This window comes from Empidonax traillii, unplaced genomic scaffold (genome assembly GCF_003031625.1).
Source record: "Empidonax traillii isolate 1590-97213 ecotype Southwest subspecies unplaced genomic scaffold, ASM303162v1 scaffold272:size679582, whole genome shotgun sequence".
Taxonomy (NCBI): Eukaryota; Metazoa; Chordata; class Aves; order Passeriformes; family Tyrannidae; genus Empidonax; species Empidonax traillii.
This window is the reverse complement of record NW_020955465.1, coordinates 216,899-230,557: the sequence shown is the minus strand read 5'-3', so window position 1 is coordinate 230,557 and position 13,659 is coordinate 216,899. Positions and strand designations below refer to the sequence as shown.

At 43.1% G+C, this 13,659-nt stretch overlaps 1 protein-coding gene across 2 annotated transcripts in view; it reads left to right on the top strand.

Moving 5' to 3' along the window:
• ASPSCR1 (ASPSCR1, UBX domain containing tether for SLC2A4) overlaps positions 1–13,659 on the top strand; it is a 37,454-nt gene that overhangs the window by 4,034 nt on the left and 19,761 nt on the right. For both annotated transcript variants that reach the window (XM_027889805.1, XM_027889806.1), the window contains 4 exons: positions 759–859; positions 7,184–7,241; positions 8,190–8,263; positions 9,023–9,461. In XM_027889805.1, the coding sequence (XP_027745606.1) occupies positions 759–859; positions 7,184–7,241; positions 8,190–8,263; positions 9,023–9,461 (672 nt within the window). The remainder of the gene's footprint in view (positions 1–758; positions 860–7,183; positions 7,242–8,189; positions 8,264–9,022; positions 9,462–13,659) is intronic.

The window sequence follows — 13,659 nt, the reverse complement described above, 5'->3', positions numbered from 1 at the left end:
GTTCTCTGCTAGTGAACATGGATGTTCACATTCCAGGTTGGAGAAGGCCTGTTAAAATAGGCAGCTAGTTGACCCTTGCCTTTTTCTGCAGGTGTTCAAGGACTTGATAACTGACCATGCAGAATTATTTTTGAGATTTTTTTACTACTTTGTTCTCGTATTGCATGTCAAAATTTGGTGTTTAGGAAGCGTTAGTGAGTTGCGAACATTGTTTTGTTGGACTGGTAACGGTTGTTTAGGTTTTCAGTAATTCAGGGGTCGATGGGGACTGTGTTCATTGTTTCTCTCTGTGGATGTGCAAGTGCTCTGTTTTGCCCCAGGGAAGTTATTCTGCAAACTGATGCTGAAGTGGACAGAGCTCTGTGTTGGCGTTTTAAGTTGTGCAGCTGCATCAGTCCTTTCTGTGTTACTGGTATTTGTTTTATGTAGGTGTGAAGAACCTTTCTGTAAAGTTTCATCTGGTGTAAAACAGAACATCTTAGTTGCTCATGATGACACATTATTTGGGACATTTGCATTGGCTTTTCTCTGAATACGTTCCAGTTCAAGATAAGGCGGGGAAGAGGGGCCCCTGAAAGCTGGTTAGTTTTCCAGGATGGCTTCCCCCATGCTCAGGAGAAGTCCATGCCAACAAACTGGAACTGAGGCCAGAATGCCTGCACATATGGACAAGGAGCACTGAAATACTTTAAAAAGTTGTGAAGGAAAAAAAAGCTTTCATTCGATTTTCAGATGAATTCATTGTGTTTTTCCGATAGGTTCGGATAGCATTACAACTAGATGATGGCTCCCGTTTGCAAGACACTTTCCACTGCCAACAGACTCTGTGGGAACTTCTCAGTCATTTTGCAAAAATCAGGTGAGCAGCGCAGTGAGAAAATTCTTGTTTGGATGGATCTCTGCATGGCAGTAGTTGCTTGTTGTTATGGTGATCCACATAAATCCCTCAGATTTGTAGAGTTTGCATTATTTGACTGTGGTTTCTCCTTTATAACAGATATGTTTGCCTTTTCCTTGCTCTTTCAGATTTGACACTCGATGGTTTTATTATTATTTTTTAATTCTGCAATAGCACTCCTGATTTGGGGCATAAACTGGTAACAAACTCCTAAGGCTGTGAAGCAACTATGCCAAACTGGGATATGTTGCCCCACTTGCCTTTTACACAAATGTGTTTGAAGTTAAGTTACTGCCAGAGGTGAGGTGCCAGCCTGGATGATCTTAATCCCCCATATTTCTGTGCTGTGGTTCCCTGTAGTGCAGGTGGTTCTTAAATGAGGTGCTGTTGCTTTTGAGGCTTGCTGTTATGCAGGTTCTTCAGGGAAATCTGGAGCTCTCAGCAGGCTAATGTGGAATCTTCAAAAGACTGATTAGATCCTGCTTAAATGGAAAAATTTCTGGTTCTACATTTATTGAGCATGTACATGGGTTAGAAATCTTATTATTTGAGTCCAGTCTACATTCAGTGTTATCTCTTGTCTTCAGTTTTGAATTAAAAACACTATTGCTTTGAAATGTCAAGCTGATAAACTTTTCTCAAAGAAAGACAGTTCTTTTCTCACGGCTTGGAAGATGAAGCCTTGAAGCTGTGATGGCCATTCTATTTTTAATAGTCAGGGACTAGGTCTACATTGTGACTTACGAGTAAAAGTCAAAAGGAACAGTTTTCACGTAAATGCTAGAGAGAAAAGAATTCTTTTAATTGAGGAAAGAGGTAGGCCAGAAAACGCAGGTATGATTTTCCGAAGTGTTTTAAGTCCCCTCTTGTCCCTTACTACATCCTTTTTGCCCTCTGGGAGGAGAGGAGTGCCTGTTGCAGTTTGGGGACTGCTAGACTGGTGGAGTGTTAATAACTGACAGTGACAAATAGCCTTTATGTGGCTTTCTCACACATTAGTTGACTATTTATTCAGTTTAAATTTTGAGCTTTTTATATAATTTTGCTCTTTTGAAGGGGTTTTATCGTTTACAGGTTATTGTAATACTACTAGTTAATATACATACTGCTCTTAAGCTTCTAACTGCTGCAGTGTGCTGTGCATTCCTAACCAGTTCAGAACACAGCTGCCGTTTTCTGCCCTCTTGAAGCTGAGCTGAGATGTTTGGATGGACTTTGCAGACTTCTGATTAAGTTTGACAAGCAGCAAAGGTGCTGTGTGTGTGACTTAGACACAGAACAAGCTGGATCTACAGCTGTCTTCGTGGATTTCATGGGCTGAGCTGCTGTTCGGTGTGTTTGGATTCACTTAGACTGACTAGTCAGCTAATTGTCGACGTTTGCTGAATCCTTCCTTGGACTTTCCAACTGGAGACGTTTTCCTGTAATGCTCAGCTGCTCTCAGTGCGTGAGGGGAAGTATTCTAAATCCACTGGAATTTCCCCTGGGTTTCCAGTGTCCATCTCAGCTAATTGGATCTGAAGAAGGTCTGGAAGCTATTGTAGGGTTGCTCCTCCTCTCAGTGTGCAGCAGTCCTTGCACAAGATGTTTACAGGCCCTGTCAGATCACTACATGAAGGAATCTAATCTGCTTGCCGTTCCCCTTCTGAAGAGGAGCACATCAAAGAGAGGACAGTGTGTTTGATGTGTGTGCTTCCCCTCATGGGTGCATGTAATGGATTAGCAGCAGCTGGAGGAGGAGCTTCCAAGAGTTAGACGAAAACAGGTCTCGGGGGATCTTCTCCTTGAGTCTGTGCTGCAGAGGCTGGTTGAGTGCACAGTGTTGTCTGCTCTTTGAGCGTGAGGCCTGGGAAAGCTGCTGCCTTTCCGTCTCCCACTCTTGCGTGCCTGGCAGCTGCAGCAGCTTTGGGGGCTCTTGTATGTGGGAGCGATTGCGCTCTGGACACTCAGAGACACCTTTGATAGTAATTGTAACTCTTCACTAATTCTGTGGTGCCATTCGTTAGGTTTAGATATTTTCCGTACATTTTTAGAAGACTCTTCAAAGAGTTGTTTGGATTGAAGTGGAAAGCAGTTTTTGGAAAAATGAATGAAACTGGATTCTGTAAGTCAAACTGGCTTGCTCTCCTATGGGTCTTTGGTGAAGGCGTGTTCCATTGTGCCTCAGGTTCTTTTCTCCTGAATGGTGATCATGCACCTTTCCTGATAGGCAGCTTGAAGTTCAAGCTTTTTTCCTCTGGACTGTGCTGTCTGCCTTTTCTGTGATTCTGTACTGTTCCTCTGTGTTTCAGTAGTCCTTTATCTTTTGTGCACAGTTACTGAGGATTCCTGTAGGTATTCAACTGATCCTAACTGGAAGCGAAAACCATCGAAAATAAGGTAGAGATGAGTATCTCTCCTGGATTGTCTGTAGAACTCTGAGCACAGTAGCCTGCTGTGGTGTGCTAAAGGCCAGTCTCTTTGGTGGTCTTTTGTTCCAATTTTCCAATGAAGACAAGATTTTTTTTCTGCCTTTCATCATCAAGCATTGGCCTTGGGAACTTACTCGGGTACTGCTGCCAGAGGAGAGAGGGAGGTTGGAGCCTGAGTCTTGAATCACAATATTGTGCTCCTTTGTATAAGAAACTTAATTTCTTGAACAAAGCGTAGCATTGCGTAGGGCTTTCTGTCCCTGACAGAGAATAACTAATTGTGGAACCACAAATGGAGGGCAGACCTATTCTAGTGTCGTTGTGGTTGTTCACCTTGAGTTGGAGAGTTGACAGTGTTTCATAGTCTGAAGCTTGAAGATAGTAGTTTGGATGCACTGGTGCATCTGTCACTTTCTGCACAATAGAATTTGTTGTTGTGGCTGGTAGAACTGTTTTGAAAGACTGATGCCTTAGGACTGTAAACTCCTTGGGATGTGTTGCAGCTGGTGTGGAAGTATTCTCAGCCCCTGACTTTCCTAAACTAGATCTGACCCTCAGGACTGGTTTTGCAGGTTGCTCAGTTTGGATTTGCTACCTCTGGGTTTCTTTGTGACTCACCTTGTCCCATACCACCGTGGTGTTACAAGCTTTTAAGTTTTAACCTTTTGATTAAAATGGCATATAGACTGCTACAGTTAAACCAAACAGAAGTCTCAGTTCTGGTCTGTGCTTAACAGGTTTGCTCCCTCATGTGGAAATCTTTGATCTTCTTTTGCTCTTGAGAGTTACTCAAGGATTGGGTATTATACTTTTGCAGTGGTGCTTTTGGTCCTGAGTGACTTCTGGTTCCAGCTGTTTCACTTATATGTTATTGCAGCTGAGTTTTGAATCTAAGTGTAAATGTCTTTGATGAATTTCCGTGGAATTTAATGGCTACTTCCCTTCATTTTCTGCTCCGTAGGCTGGTTGACTCCTTCCCCATTCAGTTTCTTTTGTCACTTTTTGTGCTGGCCTAAATAGATCTGTGTTACAATATGGTGTAAGACATTGATTGTATATATATATTCTTTTAATCAGCTTCTTTGTGAAGTATTTTGTACATAACAGAAAGACTAAGTGATACAATATTGACAAAGCTGTTGTTGTTAAGTAACTGAACATTACAGTGATACTTAAGGTTCTTGAAACCGCTGCACTGAGAGCAGTAAGATGTGTTGGGGTATGCAGACTCTGGTCTTCCGCTGGGCAAGCAGGTTGCTGAAGTGGGAAGGGTTATTTCCTTGTTACCTGAACAGAAAATGTTATCCCTGTCCTGAGGTGGTCTTTCCCTAATGGTTGGGTTTATTGCATGCCTGTTTGTGGAGTTTCCAGCTATGAAGCAGAAGCCTTTCTAACAGCAGCAGTCAGTGTGGCCACAGCACAGACCATGGAATGTACAGTCACTTCAGAACTAGATGCCTCATTGACTACTTGGATTTTGACTGTTCCTAAGGGATCCTTTTCCTACAGAAACCCCTGAGATAACTTTGTGTCCAGTAATATTGCATCTCAAAATACATGTTTAAGTTACATGATGCTGAAGGCAGAATGTTTTAAATAGTGGGATTCTGTTAATTAAACTCCTTTTGGGAAAACTCAGGATGAAGTCAGCCTTGATCACTGATACCCTGTTCATACAGTTATTCCCTGTTCCATCCCCCAGATACAGTGCTCACAAATTTAAGCACCAGATAGAGAATGTACCCTGAAGGTACACGTATAGGTGTAAGTGATGCACTAGATACAAGCAGTCTGAGTTCCTGCTTCAGTTTTTGACACTTGAATGCCAAGTTGATCAATGTTTTGCAGATATATTTAGGAGAAGGTGTGGCTATTACTGCTACTGGGGAATTACTAACAGTGCAGAGTAATGTTTGAAGTAGAAATATCTTTTCAAAACTTCTAATTTTCAGTGAAAAATACTGGATTCTTTTTCAGGCTGCCAGGGTCCTGCAGGTTTTGTTTTTTCTTGTGAAGTTCACTGCAAAGTTTAGAATCTGGCAGCTGAAGAGGAAGCTAAGTGGAAGTGTTCACATAACCCTGTCAGTCATTTGCAGAGCTCCTGTTCAGTAACAAACACTGGTGTAGTCAAGCATAAAATGGCAAGCTGACCTCAGGAACTGGCTCCAGAGGCCTCAGGAGCTGATGAGCAAGGATGTATCATGTACCTGGGCTGCCAGGGGGATTTCCTCAGCTACTTTGCAGAGAAGTGGTTTCTCTTCAAGTCACACACGATGGGTGATGGTTTCCTGGTGGACTGAGTGGAAAGCCATTCCCTTCCTGAGACTGGACTGCAGAGATCAGTAAGACCAAGGGAAGTTTACCATGAGGAGGAATTTCAGGTGTTTTGGAGTTTGATGATAAACTAGCTGTTGCAGTGCAGATGGTACATAGCTCTTCTTACCGAGGGATATCCTGGTGAAACTGCAAGGACAGGGAGCTTGGGACAGAATGTGCTAACAAGAGCTGCTGGGGTGTAAGGAGAAGGATAAACCTCATCAGTTCTCATTGTGTTGATAGAGAATATCTAGAGGCAACATTCTCACCTTTTGTAGTTACCCAGGCTGAGCTAGATTGAAATGTCTGAATCTGAAGCTTCTGAAAAAATGCTTGTGAGAATTCAGCCGAATCTCTTTCCAAACCACCGCTGTCTCAGGGTGGACAGTGTTTTCCTAGTCACCTTTTACCATTGGAGTGAGAAGCAGACTATTCTCCTTAATGTCATGATTTACCATGTTCTTGGCTGATTTCAGTTTGAGTTTCACTTTGCTGAAGTGGAGACCAACACGAAAGAGAGTTTCATCTAATTTCCGTGTCTCAGCATAATGTACTGGTTAATTCTTTCAGGCTCTTTTTACATTTCTACAGGCACACGAGGTTTTCTTGCTGAAAGTGCCAATCCTTTCTTCTTCCTTTTGAAATCAGATCATCTTGGCTAGATGAGAACTGAGACTTGCTTTGAAAGGCAGTGATTGTCTTTTCCCCGTCCATCTTCTGTGTCTGATCAAATGAATATGCAATAAGGCTTCTTTTTTACTGGAATGCCTCAGAATTGTTATCTAGAGGAAAATGGAAAGAGGAGCATCTTACTGTTTTTTCCCTGTTTTAATGGTGATCTTCGCTTGTGTCTTCCTCTGCAGATGGCATGTCATGAGTTTGCATTGCTGCTAATATGCGTCCTGTGTCACTGAAATGCTTAAATATGCGTTGATTTTCACTTGGTCTAGAGTGGCAGCCTTTCCTTTGCTTTTATTTTCTCCATGGTCTCCAGAATCTGAAAGTTTCTGCTGTTCTTTTTTTGTTCATTTGTTTACTTTCTTTTTTTCTTTTTTTAAACTGACACTAAGGCAAATTCTTTGTCCACAGTTTATTTGCTTTTGAGCAGTGTTTAATTCTGTTTTTTGCTGTGCATATGTGGAAAGAAATGGACCTCTCCCCAAGGAAAGTTCAGTGTAAACAATAATGAAGTCTTTAACTTAGATAAGGGATTAAAAAGAGCAAGTGTAATTCAGTCACGTCCAGACTGGGTAATGAGGCACACGAAGAATGACGAGCTCAAATTTATCTAGTAAGATCAACTAATTTATGAATTAACTTTAATTATTTCTGCTTTGTTTTTAAACTTTTAGGCTGTGTTTAAGGAAAAGTGAATGCATTGGAGCAAATTTTTTACCCAATGTCTAAGAGAGATCCTGTGAACTATGTAATGGTTATTGCTGGAGGAAAATGGAGGAGAGTGTTGCCAGCTGATTTCACTTTGTGCCGTTACTCTGCACTGGTTTTGGAGGGGGTGGGCTGTTGTCCAGATGCTGCAGTGTTTTGCTCTTTCTTGCAGGGAGTTGATGGAACAGCATGGTGAATTCTCTCCAGTCTGTATTTACATGCGAGATGAGGTAAGGCAGCAAAGGCCTCTCAACTGTCAACCCTACAAAAAAAAAAAAAAAAAAAAAAAAAAAAAAAAAAAAAAAAAAAAAAAAAAAAAAAAAAAAAAAAAAAAAAAAAAAAAAAAAAAAAAAAAAAAAAAAAAAAAAAAAAAAAAAAAAAAAAAAAAAAAAAAACAAAAAAAAAAAAAAAAAAGAAAAAACTTAGCTTTGCTTTCCAACCTGGAAAGTGTTTCTTTTGAACTTTCTTGAGAGGGGAAGTAGAAAAATGTTGGTCTTTTCAAAGCATGACGTGTCTCTATGGAAAAAAGCTCTCTTGGAACAGAACCCTGGGCCGTTGAGATCTCTGAGCCCATAAAATGAGCTCAATGCTGTGTTTGTGTTTTTCTTTCCAACTTCTTTTAAAGCTTGAGTCAAAACAGTGGTTTCATTTTAATAAATATTTGCTTTTCTCTGTGTTTTGATCTTCTGCTAATAAAGTTTTGTTTAATATTTTGTATGTGCGTATTATGGAATTTGCTCTCCCTGGCTGTCCCCTTCACTTCCTACTGACCTCTGTGGACAGTTTGTCTTTATTCTGGAACAGATCATTGCAGGCAGATGAGAGGTGTATGTAAGGAAGTCGGCTGTCTCACAGCTCTGAGGTGCTGCCTGTCATTTGACTTCTGGCATAAAAGTAATGCTTTGCTATAGTTTTATCCCATTTGGGTGTGCGTATGGGACAAAAATATACATAGGTCATCTTCCCTTGAGGTCACTTAATAAGCTGTGAATTTGGTAAAACAGTATAGGTGAATACAGATTCAGGTCTGCTTTAGAACTGTAGACAGAATGAGTTTTGATCTGTTTCTGGTGCTGTGTTGTGCTTCTTTTGATACAGGCTTCTTTCTAGAAAGAGCACTGTATGTGCTCTCCTGGGCAAGCAGTGGCCACAATTACTCTCCTCTGGTTTTGTTGCAGATATCAGGAAAAGATGCCTTGGAGAAGACAACACTGAAGTCGCTTGGCCTGACTGGAGGCAGTGCCATTGTCAGGTTGGGAGGAGCAAAGTTTGGCCTTGTTATTTTTTCTTTCCACTCTGGTGGTGAATTTATTTTGTTTCAAATACCAAAAAAAGGGGGCAAAAAAATTTGAAAACTACAAACATTGTGGCATTCAGTAATTATTGCATTTGCCTGTTTATCTCAAACTACTGCCCAGATGTGCTTCCCACGGCTGCAGATGCTGGCACTGACTAGTCATGTGCAGATTAAAAGAGCTTGTTTGTTTCTCTTCTTTTTTTTTTTCTTCTTTTTTTTTTTTTTTCTCCTATGAGTGGAACAGACAATTCAAAGTTAAAAGTCTTTCTGAGAGGGCAGTCAGCTACCACTTCATTCTTCCCTGCTCTGGATCTCAGGCACTGAACTCCCAGCCCCTGCAGTGCCTGCTGTGTGTTGGAGGGTTGAGGTGGGGACAGGGGCAACCTTTCTGCGATCTCCTGGCCAGCTCCTTGCAATATTTACAGAAGGCAGGAGTGACCAGAAGCTGTGCTTTACAACTGACTGCTGTTTTTCCCTGGAAAACAGTTTTCTTCTGGTGGAACAGGTTCTTGTTCTGTTTTGTTGCACAACCCCCTGGCCCCCCCTCCCTTCACAGCAACTGGAGGTTGTGCTCTGTATCTGGAAGAAGCAAATTGTTAAATCAGGGGTGCATTTGAGTCAGCTGTTGCCTTTGTGTCGTGACATTGAGAACGGGGAGGGCAATACTCTTGGAATTGTGATTTTATTTTTATTCCTGTTGGTGTCTTCTTAAAGAGTTCTTATGAAGAAATGCAGTTCATCTGCTCGGGAGGAAGCTGTGGATGCCGTGGTGCCTTGTAATGAGCCAGCAGTGAGGCCACACTCTATGGAAGGAGCAGAGGATGTGCTCCTACCTCAAGCAACCACATTCCCAAAGGACTTGGACCACAGGGATGTGGCCATGTCTTTAAACAGCATCACACACAAGCAAGACTCGACTAAAGAAACTCATGCTAGCTTGGAGGAGCTGTGGCCTTCCTCAGAGCCTGAACATACCCCATTCGTTCCTTTTTTTGGAGATGGAGAGCGTCTGGGGGACTCTTCTGTAACTGCACCATCTTTTGGGTTAGATATGCCATCTTCAAAGATGCCAACAACTTTTTCCAGCCCTGGGGGCCCTTCTAAGCCAAAGAAGTCTAAGAACAGCCAAGAATTTCAAAAGGAGCGAGAACAGGTAAGGGAAAACGTGTTTGCAATTTGGGCAATGAGGGCTTTTCTTTACCCTGCCTTGCCTGAGGCTGAGCTCCCATGAGGAAAAAGATGTTTCCAGATTTAAGACTTTTTTCCCCATGTCGTAGGGTTAGGTGCCTTGGTGACATACAGTTCTGCCTTAGTTCAGTAAGGAAGTAGGAAATAGGAAGGATGTGAGCTTAAGAATTTGCTGTCCAGAGGCAGGCAAAACTTTGAACCTTTAGGTATCCTCGATGAGTGGTTCAAATAGAAACAACACAGCTGCATTAAATCACAGTCCAGGAGAGCCTGCACCTCTATGCCTCAAACTTCATGCAAATTTCATGAACAAACGCCCACTTTGTCACCTGAGCCCTAGGTACTTGTTCGTCTCTTAAAAATCTGATGTGTAGTTTTGTCAAAGATGAGCAGAGTTTGGTCTTCGATTTAATTTTCTTAATATTGCACATGAAGCATCCTTTCATCCTTTTACTTCTGCATTTCTGCTTGTTTATAGAAGTGTTTTCTATCATGATCTAAAATATCCTGCTTCTTAAATATGAAGTCTACCTCTCTTTAACCCTTTTCCCAGAAAGACAAATTGAACATACCTGTTGTTGATGTCTCTGAAGTAAAACTGTGTTTCTGAAAACTAAAAATGCTTGAGCCCATGTAGAGATACCAGAACTGATAGCTGAAGAGTACTGTGATGCTATCCCAGGGTGACCTGGGAATGATGTGAGGTGTGCTTTCTGTAGGGCAGCTGTATAGAATTGAACACCTTCAGCAAGGTTGGATATGTTTGGAAAGTAGCATAAAATTAAGCACAGGAGCCATTCAGTTAATAACTTACTCCTCGTTATTGTGCACTATGAGTTTCACATTCTGGATTCTCAGTGAGCAGTCCTTTCCTTGCTCCTTCACTGCACACATCGTTCCTGTGGCTGCTTTTGTCTTCAGAGATCCCCTTCCTTGTTTCTGCCTCTTTGGTACCTTGTAGAGTTGGAGGTTTGAATTCTTCTCTGGTTCTGATCCAGCCAGGATCGAACAGTGAAAAGCTATAAGTATAAATAAAGGATGTCTGGGGAGCTTCAAAGGGAGCTCAGTCCTGGAGCAGTTGAGCAAGACTGTGGATGCTTTCTTGTTGATATAGACTCCACCTTGATTGACTTCTTTGTGGCTGCAGTTCGTTCCTGATGAGTTCTGAATTGTTTAGGAATAGAAGCCAGACCCTAAAAGGACTCTGGAGCAGTTATGAACTGCACAAGTAACAGAAAGAGGCCTTGCCAACCCAGTGGTGAATATTTCGGTATATTAGAAACGTTTGGGTCCGTCTAATCAGTGTTATTTAACATTTTAGAACAGACCCTGAGCTTGGAGGACTAAACAGTAGGCTGGGTGATTTGTCCAGTCTCGTGTTGCTTGCTTCAGTGTCACTCTCACCTATGAGGGATTTGTAAAGGAGGAGTTTCCATTGTGTCTGGGAGGAGAGGGAGTAGTATGAGGGTTTGTGGTGGCGTACTTCACCAGTCTTGTCGCCCATGATTCTCTGCACGCTGGCTGCAGGGGCAGAATTCCCTCCATCATTTCACTGACTTCACAGCCTGACGTGGAGCTGTGGTGTTGGGCACGGGCTGAGTGCTGGTGGTTGAAGGACTCTGATGAACTGGTGTCTTTCTCAGAATCATAGTCCAGTTCAAACCACTCGGAGGCACTTCTGGAGCCAGCTGCCCTTCCAGTCAGAAAACAGCTTTGGAAGCAGCTGCGGATTCTGGGGGGGTGGTGGTGTTCTGTCCTTGTGTTGAACAGCATGTGATTTTGACGGCTGCTTTCAAGCCCTTTGATCTCTGGTGCTTTTGCTGCTGATTGATTACATTTTGTTCCCTCCTCCATTCCTGCCATCCTCTGCTCTCCTTGCTCTCAGCGGCAACAGTCGAGCAGGGCAAGCCACATGGCATCTGCTTTTTGTCCCTTTTCAGTCCCGAGGAAAAAACCCAAAACAAAACAAATTATTTTTAAACATCAAAGGTCCATTTTTATAAAGGAATCTTCCCATTAATGCTTGCCTGTGTGTGGTTTTTGAAGCTGAAGAGAGAGGCTGGATAAAATCTGTGCCGGCATCCCTTCGTTTCTTGGGCTAAAGATGGTTTACAGACAGCTGCGTGCTGACTTTGATGTCAGAATGTTAATTATTAGAAAGTAACTTTACACCAGATTCCCCGTGAGATTAGGGCTCCCAGAGGTGGTGGGGAGGAGATGGGTCGCTGGGGAGAGCTTGCTGCTGTGGAAAGCACTGTAGCCACTACTTCACCCAAAATGAAATAAAAGTTTTCCTCAGCTTGCGTGCTTCCTTGGGTCCAGAGTGGTGACTACAGAGAGGACTGCATTTTTCATGGTTTTGTTGTGTAGACTGCACTTACATTGACGCTGCTGTGAATGTATGGCTTTCAGCCTTGTCGTGAAAAGGGCCTGACATCTCAGCTTTGGTAGGAGAAGTATAAACTTTGAAGAAGCATCTTTGGCTCTTGGAAGGGATCTCTGACAAAAATACAACAGCAAAGCACACAGCTTGCATTCTTCCAGGTTACATAATGGGAGGTAGAACATCCATGTGGTGGCCATTTATTGTTCCAGGAAATGCTCACCTCTCGTTATGGTTGCAGAAAACATTGGATCTGCAGTGGGCTGGGAAGTGGCTTGGTGTTCCTGGAGCCTCCTTTGTAATCGTCGTGGGAAGTTAGTTTTTGGATTCTGTCTGCACTTTAGGACTTTTGGAGCCCACAGCAAGGAAGAGGAGTGCACACTTAGGATTGGAATATATGTCTGCCCTCTGCCATGTCACGATTCTCTATGCCTTGGTGGCAGTCTTTAGCTGTCACCATGGTTTGAGCAGGGGCTGGCCTTTTCCTTGTGGATACTTGCTGCTGCTGTTCTCACAAGCTAAAGTGCTTGTTAGAACCGTTACTAAACAGTAACTTTAGGATTTGTTAATGGAGATTTTGTGAGTTCTCTCCATCATATCCCAGCACCCTTCCCAACATGCCATAGGATATGCCTCCTCAGTCTTTTGAGTTTGGGGTTTTTTTTGGAAGAAGTCCAGTTTCAGGAGTTGCTTAGAATGAAACTTAAACCTGTTTGATGAGATTAAAGTATACCTGATTATTGGGGAGGCCTGATTAATTCTCTGGCCTCTGATGTAGATGTGCCCTCACTGGATCATGGGACAGCCAGGCTGCTTCCTAGAGGGTGGTCCTGGGCGCTTGGGGTCACTTCTGCAGCACTGGGTACCTCCCCCTCCCCGGGCCCCGGGAAAGCTGCAATCAGGCTCCTTCACCCGCTGGTTAGGGCTGACCCTGCTCAACTTTCTAAAAGTAGCCAAGAGTCCCACCCACACAACCTCACTCTTTTAATTTCTCAAATTACCCTTTAGTGCCCACAAGTAGAGCGAACATTGCCTTGTAATTTGTGTTGTGCTTTTGACGATCAAGAAGACTCCTGTTCCCAAGGGGCCTGGGGGAAGGGAGAGTGGATGGATGGAGGACATCTGAGTGTTAATTAGGATTGGAAAGAGTGTATGAGGGAATGAGGGGAGAAGAAATGGGCAGTGGGTTCATTCACAGAGCCTACAGCCATGTTAGGCTGACAGCTGACTGGGAAGAGATGCTGGATTAACTACCCAAGTTTTTGTTCCTATGGGCCTCTTCAGCCACGGGCTGTGTCTTCCCTTCATCTCCTGTAGCCTTCAGTGTGCTGTTCTGTATGTTTGTGCCTTTAAATCGTTTTGGAATTTAAAAAACTTGACTTGTGTGAGAGCCAGGAGGTGTAACTGCCTCTTGTGTGCTTGACTCTGGTTGTGGTTTGTATTCAAACACAGACACAGCTGCTCCTTTGGGCGTAAGAGAGAAGAGGAGCAAGCACATAACCTTTGCTGGGGAGGGATCCTTAATGTCCTGCTACCTACAGAGATGGCAAATAGGACACCTTGGTCTAAGTGGCTGGGGCTTTGATTTGGTTTGTTTTGGTGTTGTGGGTCTTGGTGTTGTTTTTTTTTTATTTTCTTTTGTTTTCTTCATAGCAGCCACAGTCCTAGGCCAGGCCATAGTTTTGCTGGAAGGTTTGCCATCATGACACCCAGCTCTGGGCTCTGGAGGCCGGGGGAGCAGGCAGCCAGGCTGCCTGTGCTCTGCTGGGCAGGGGAGAGG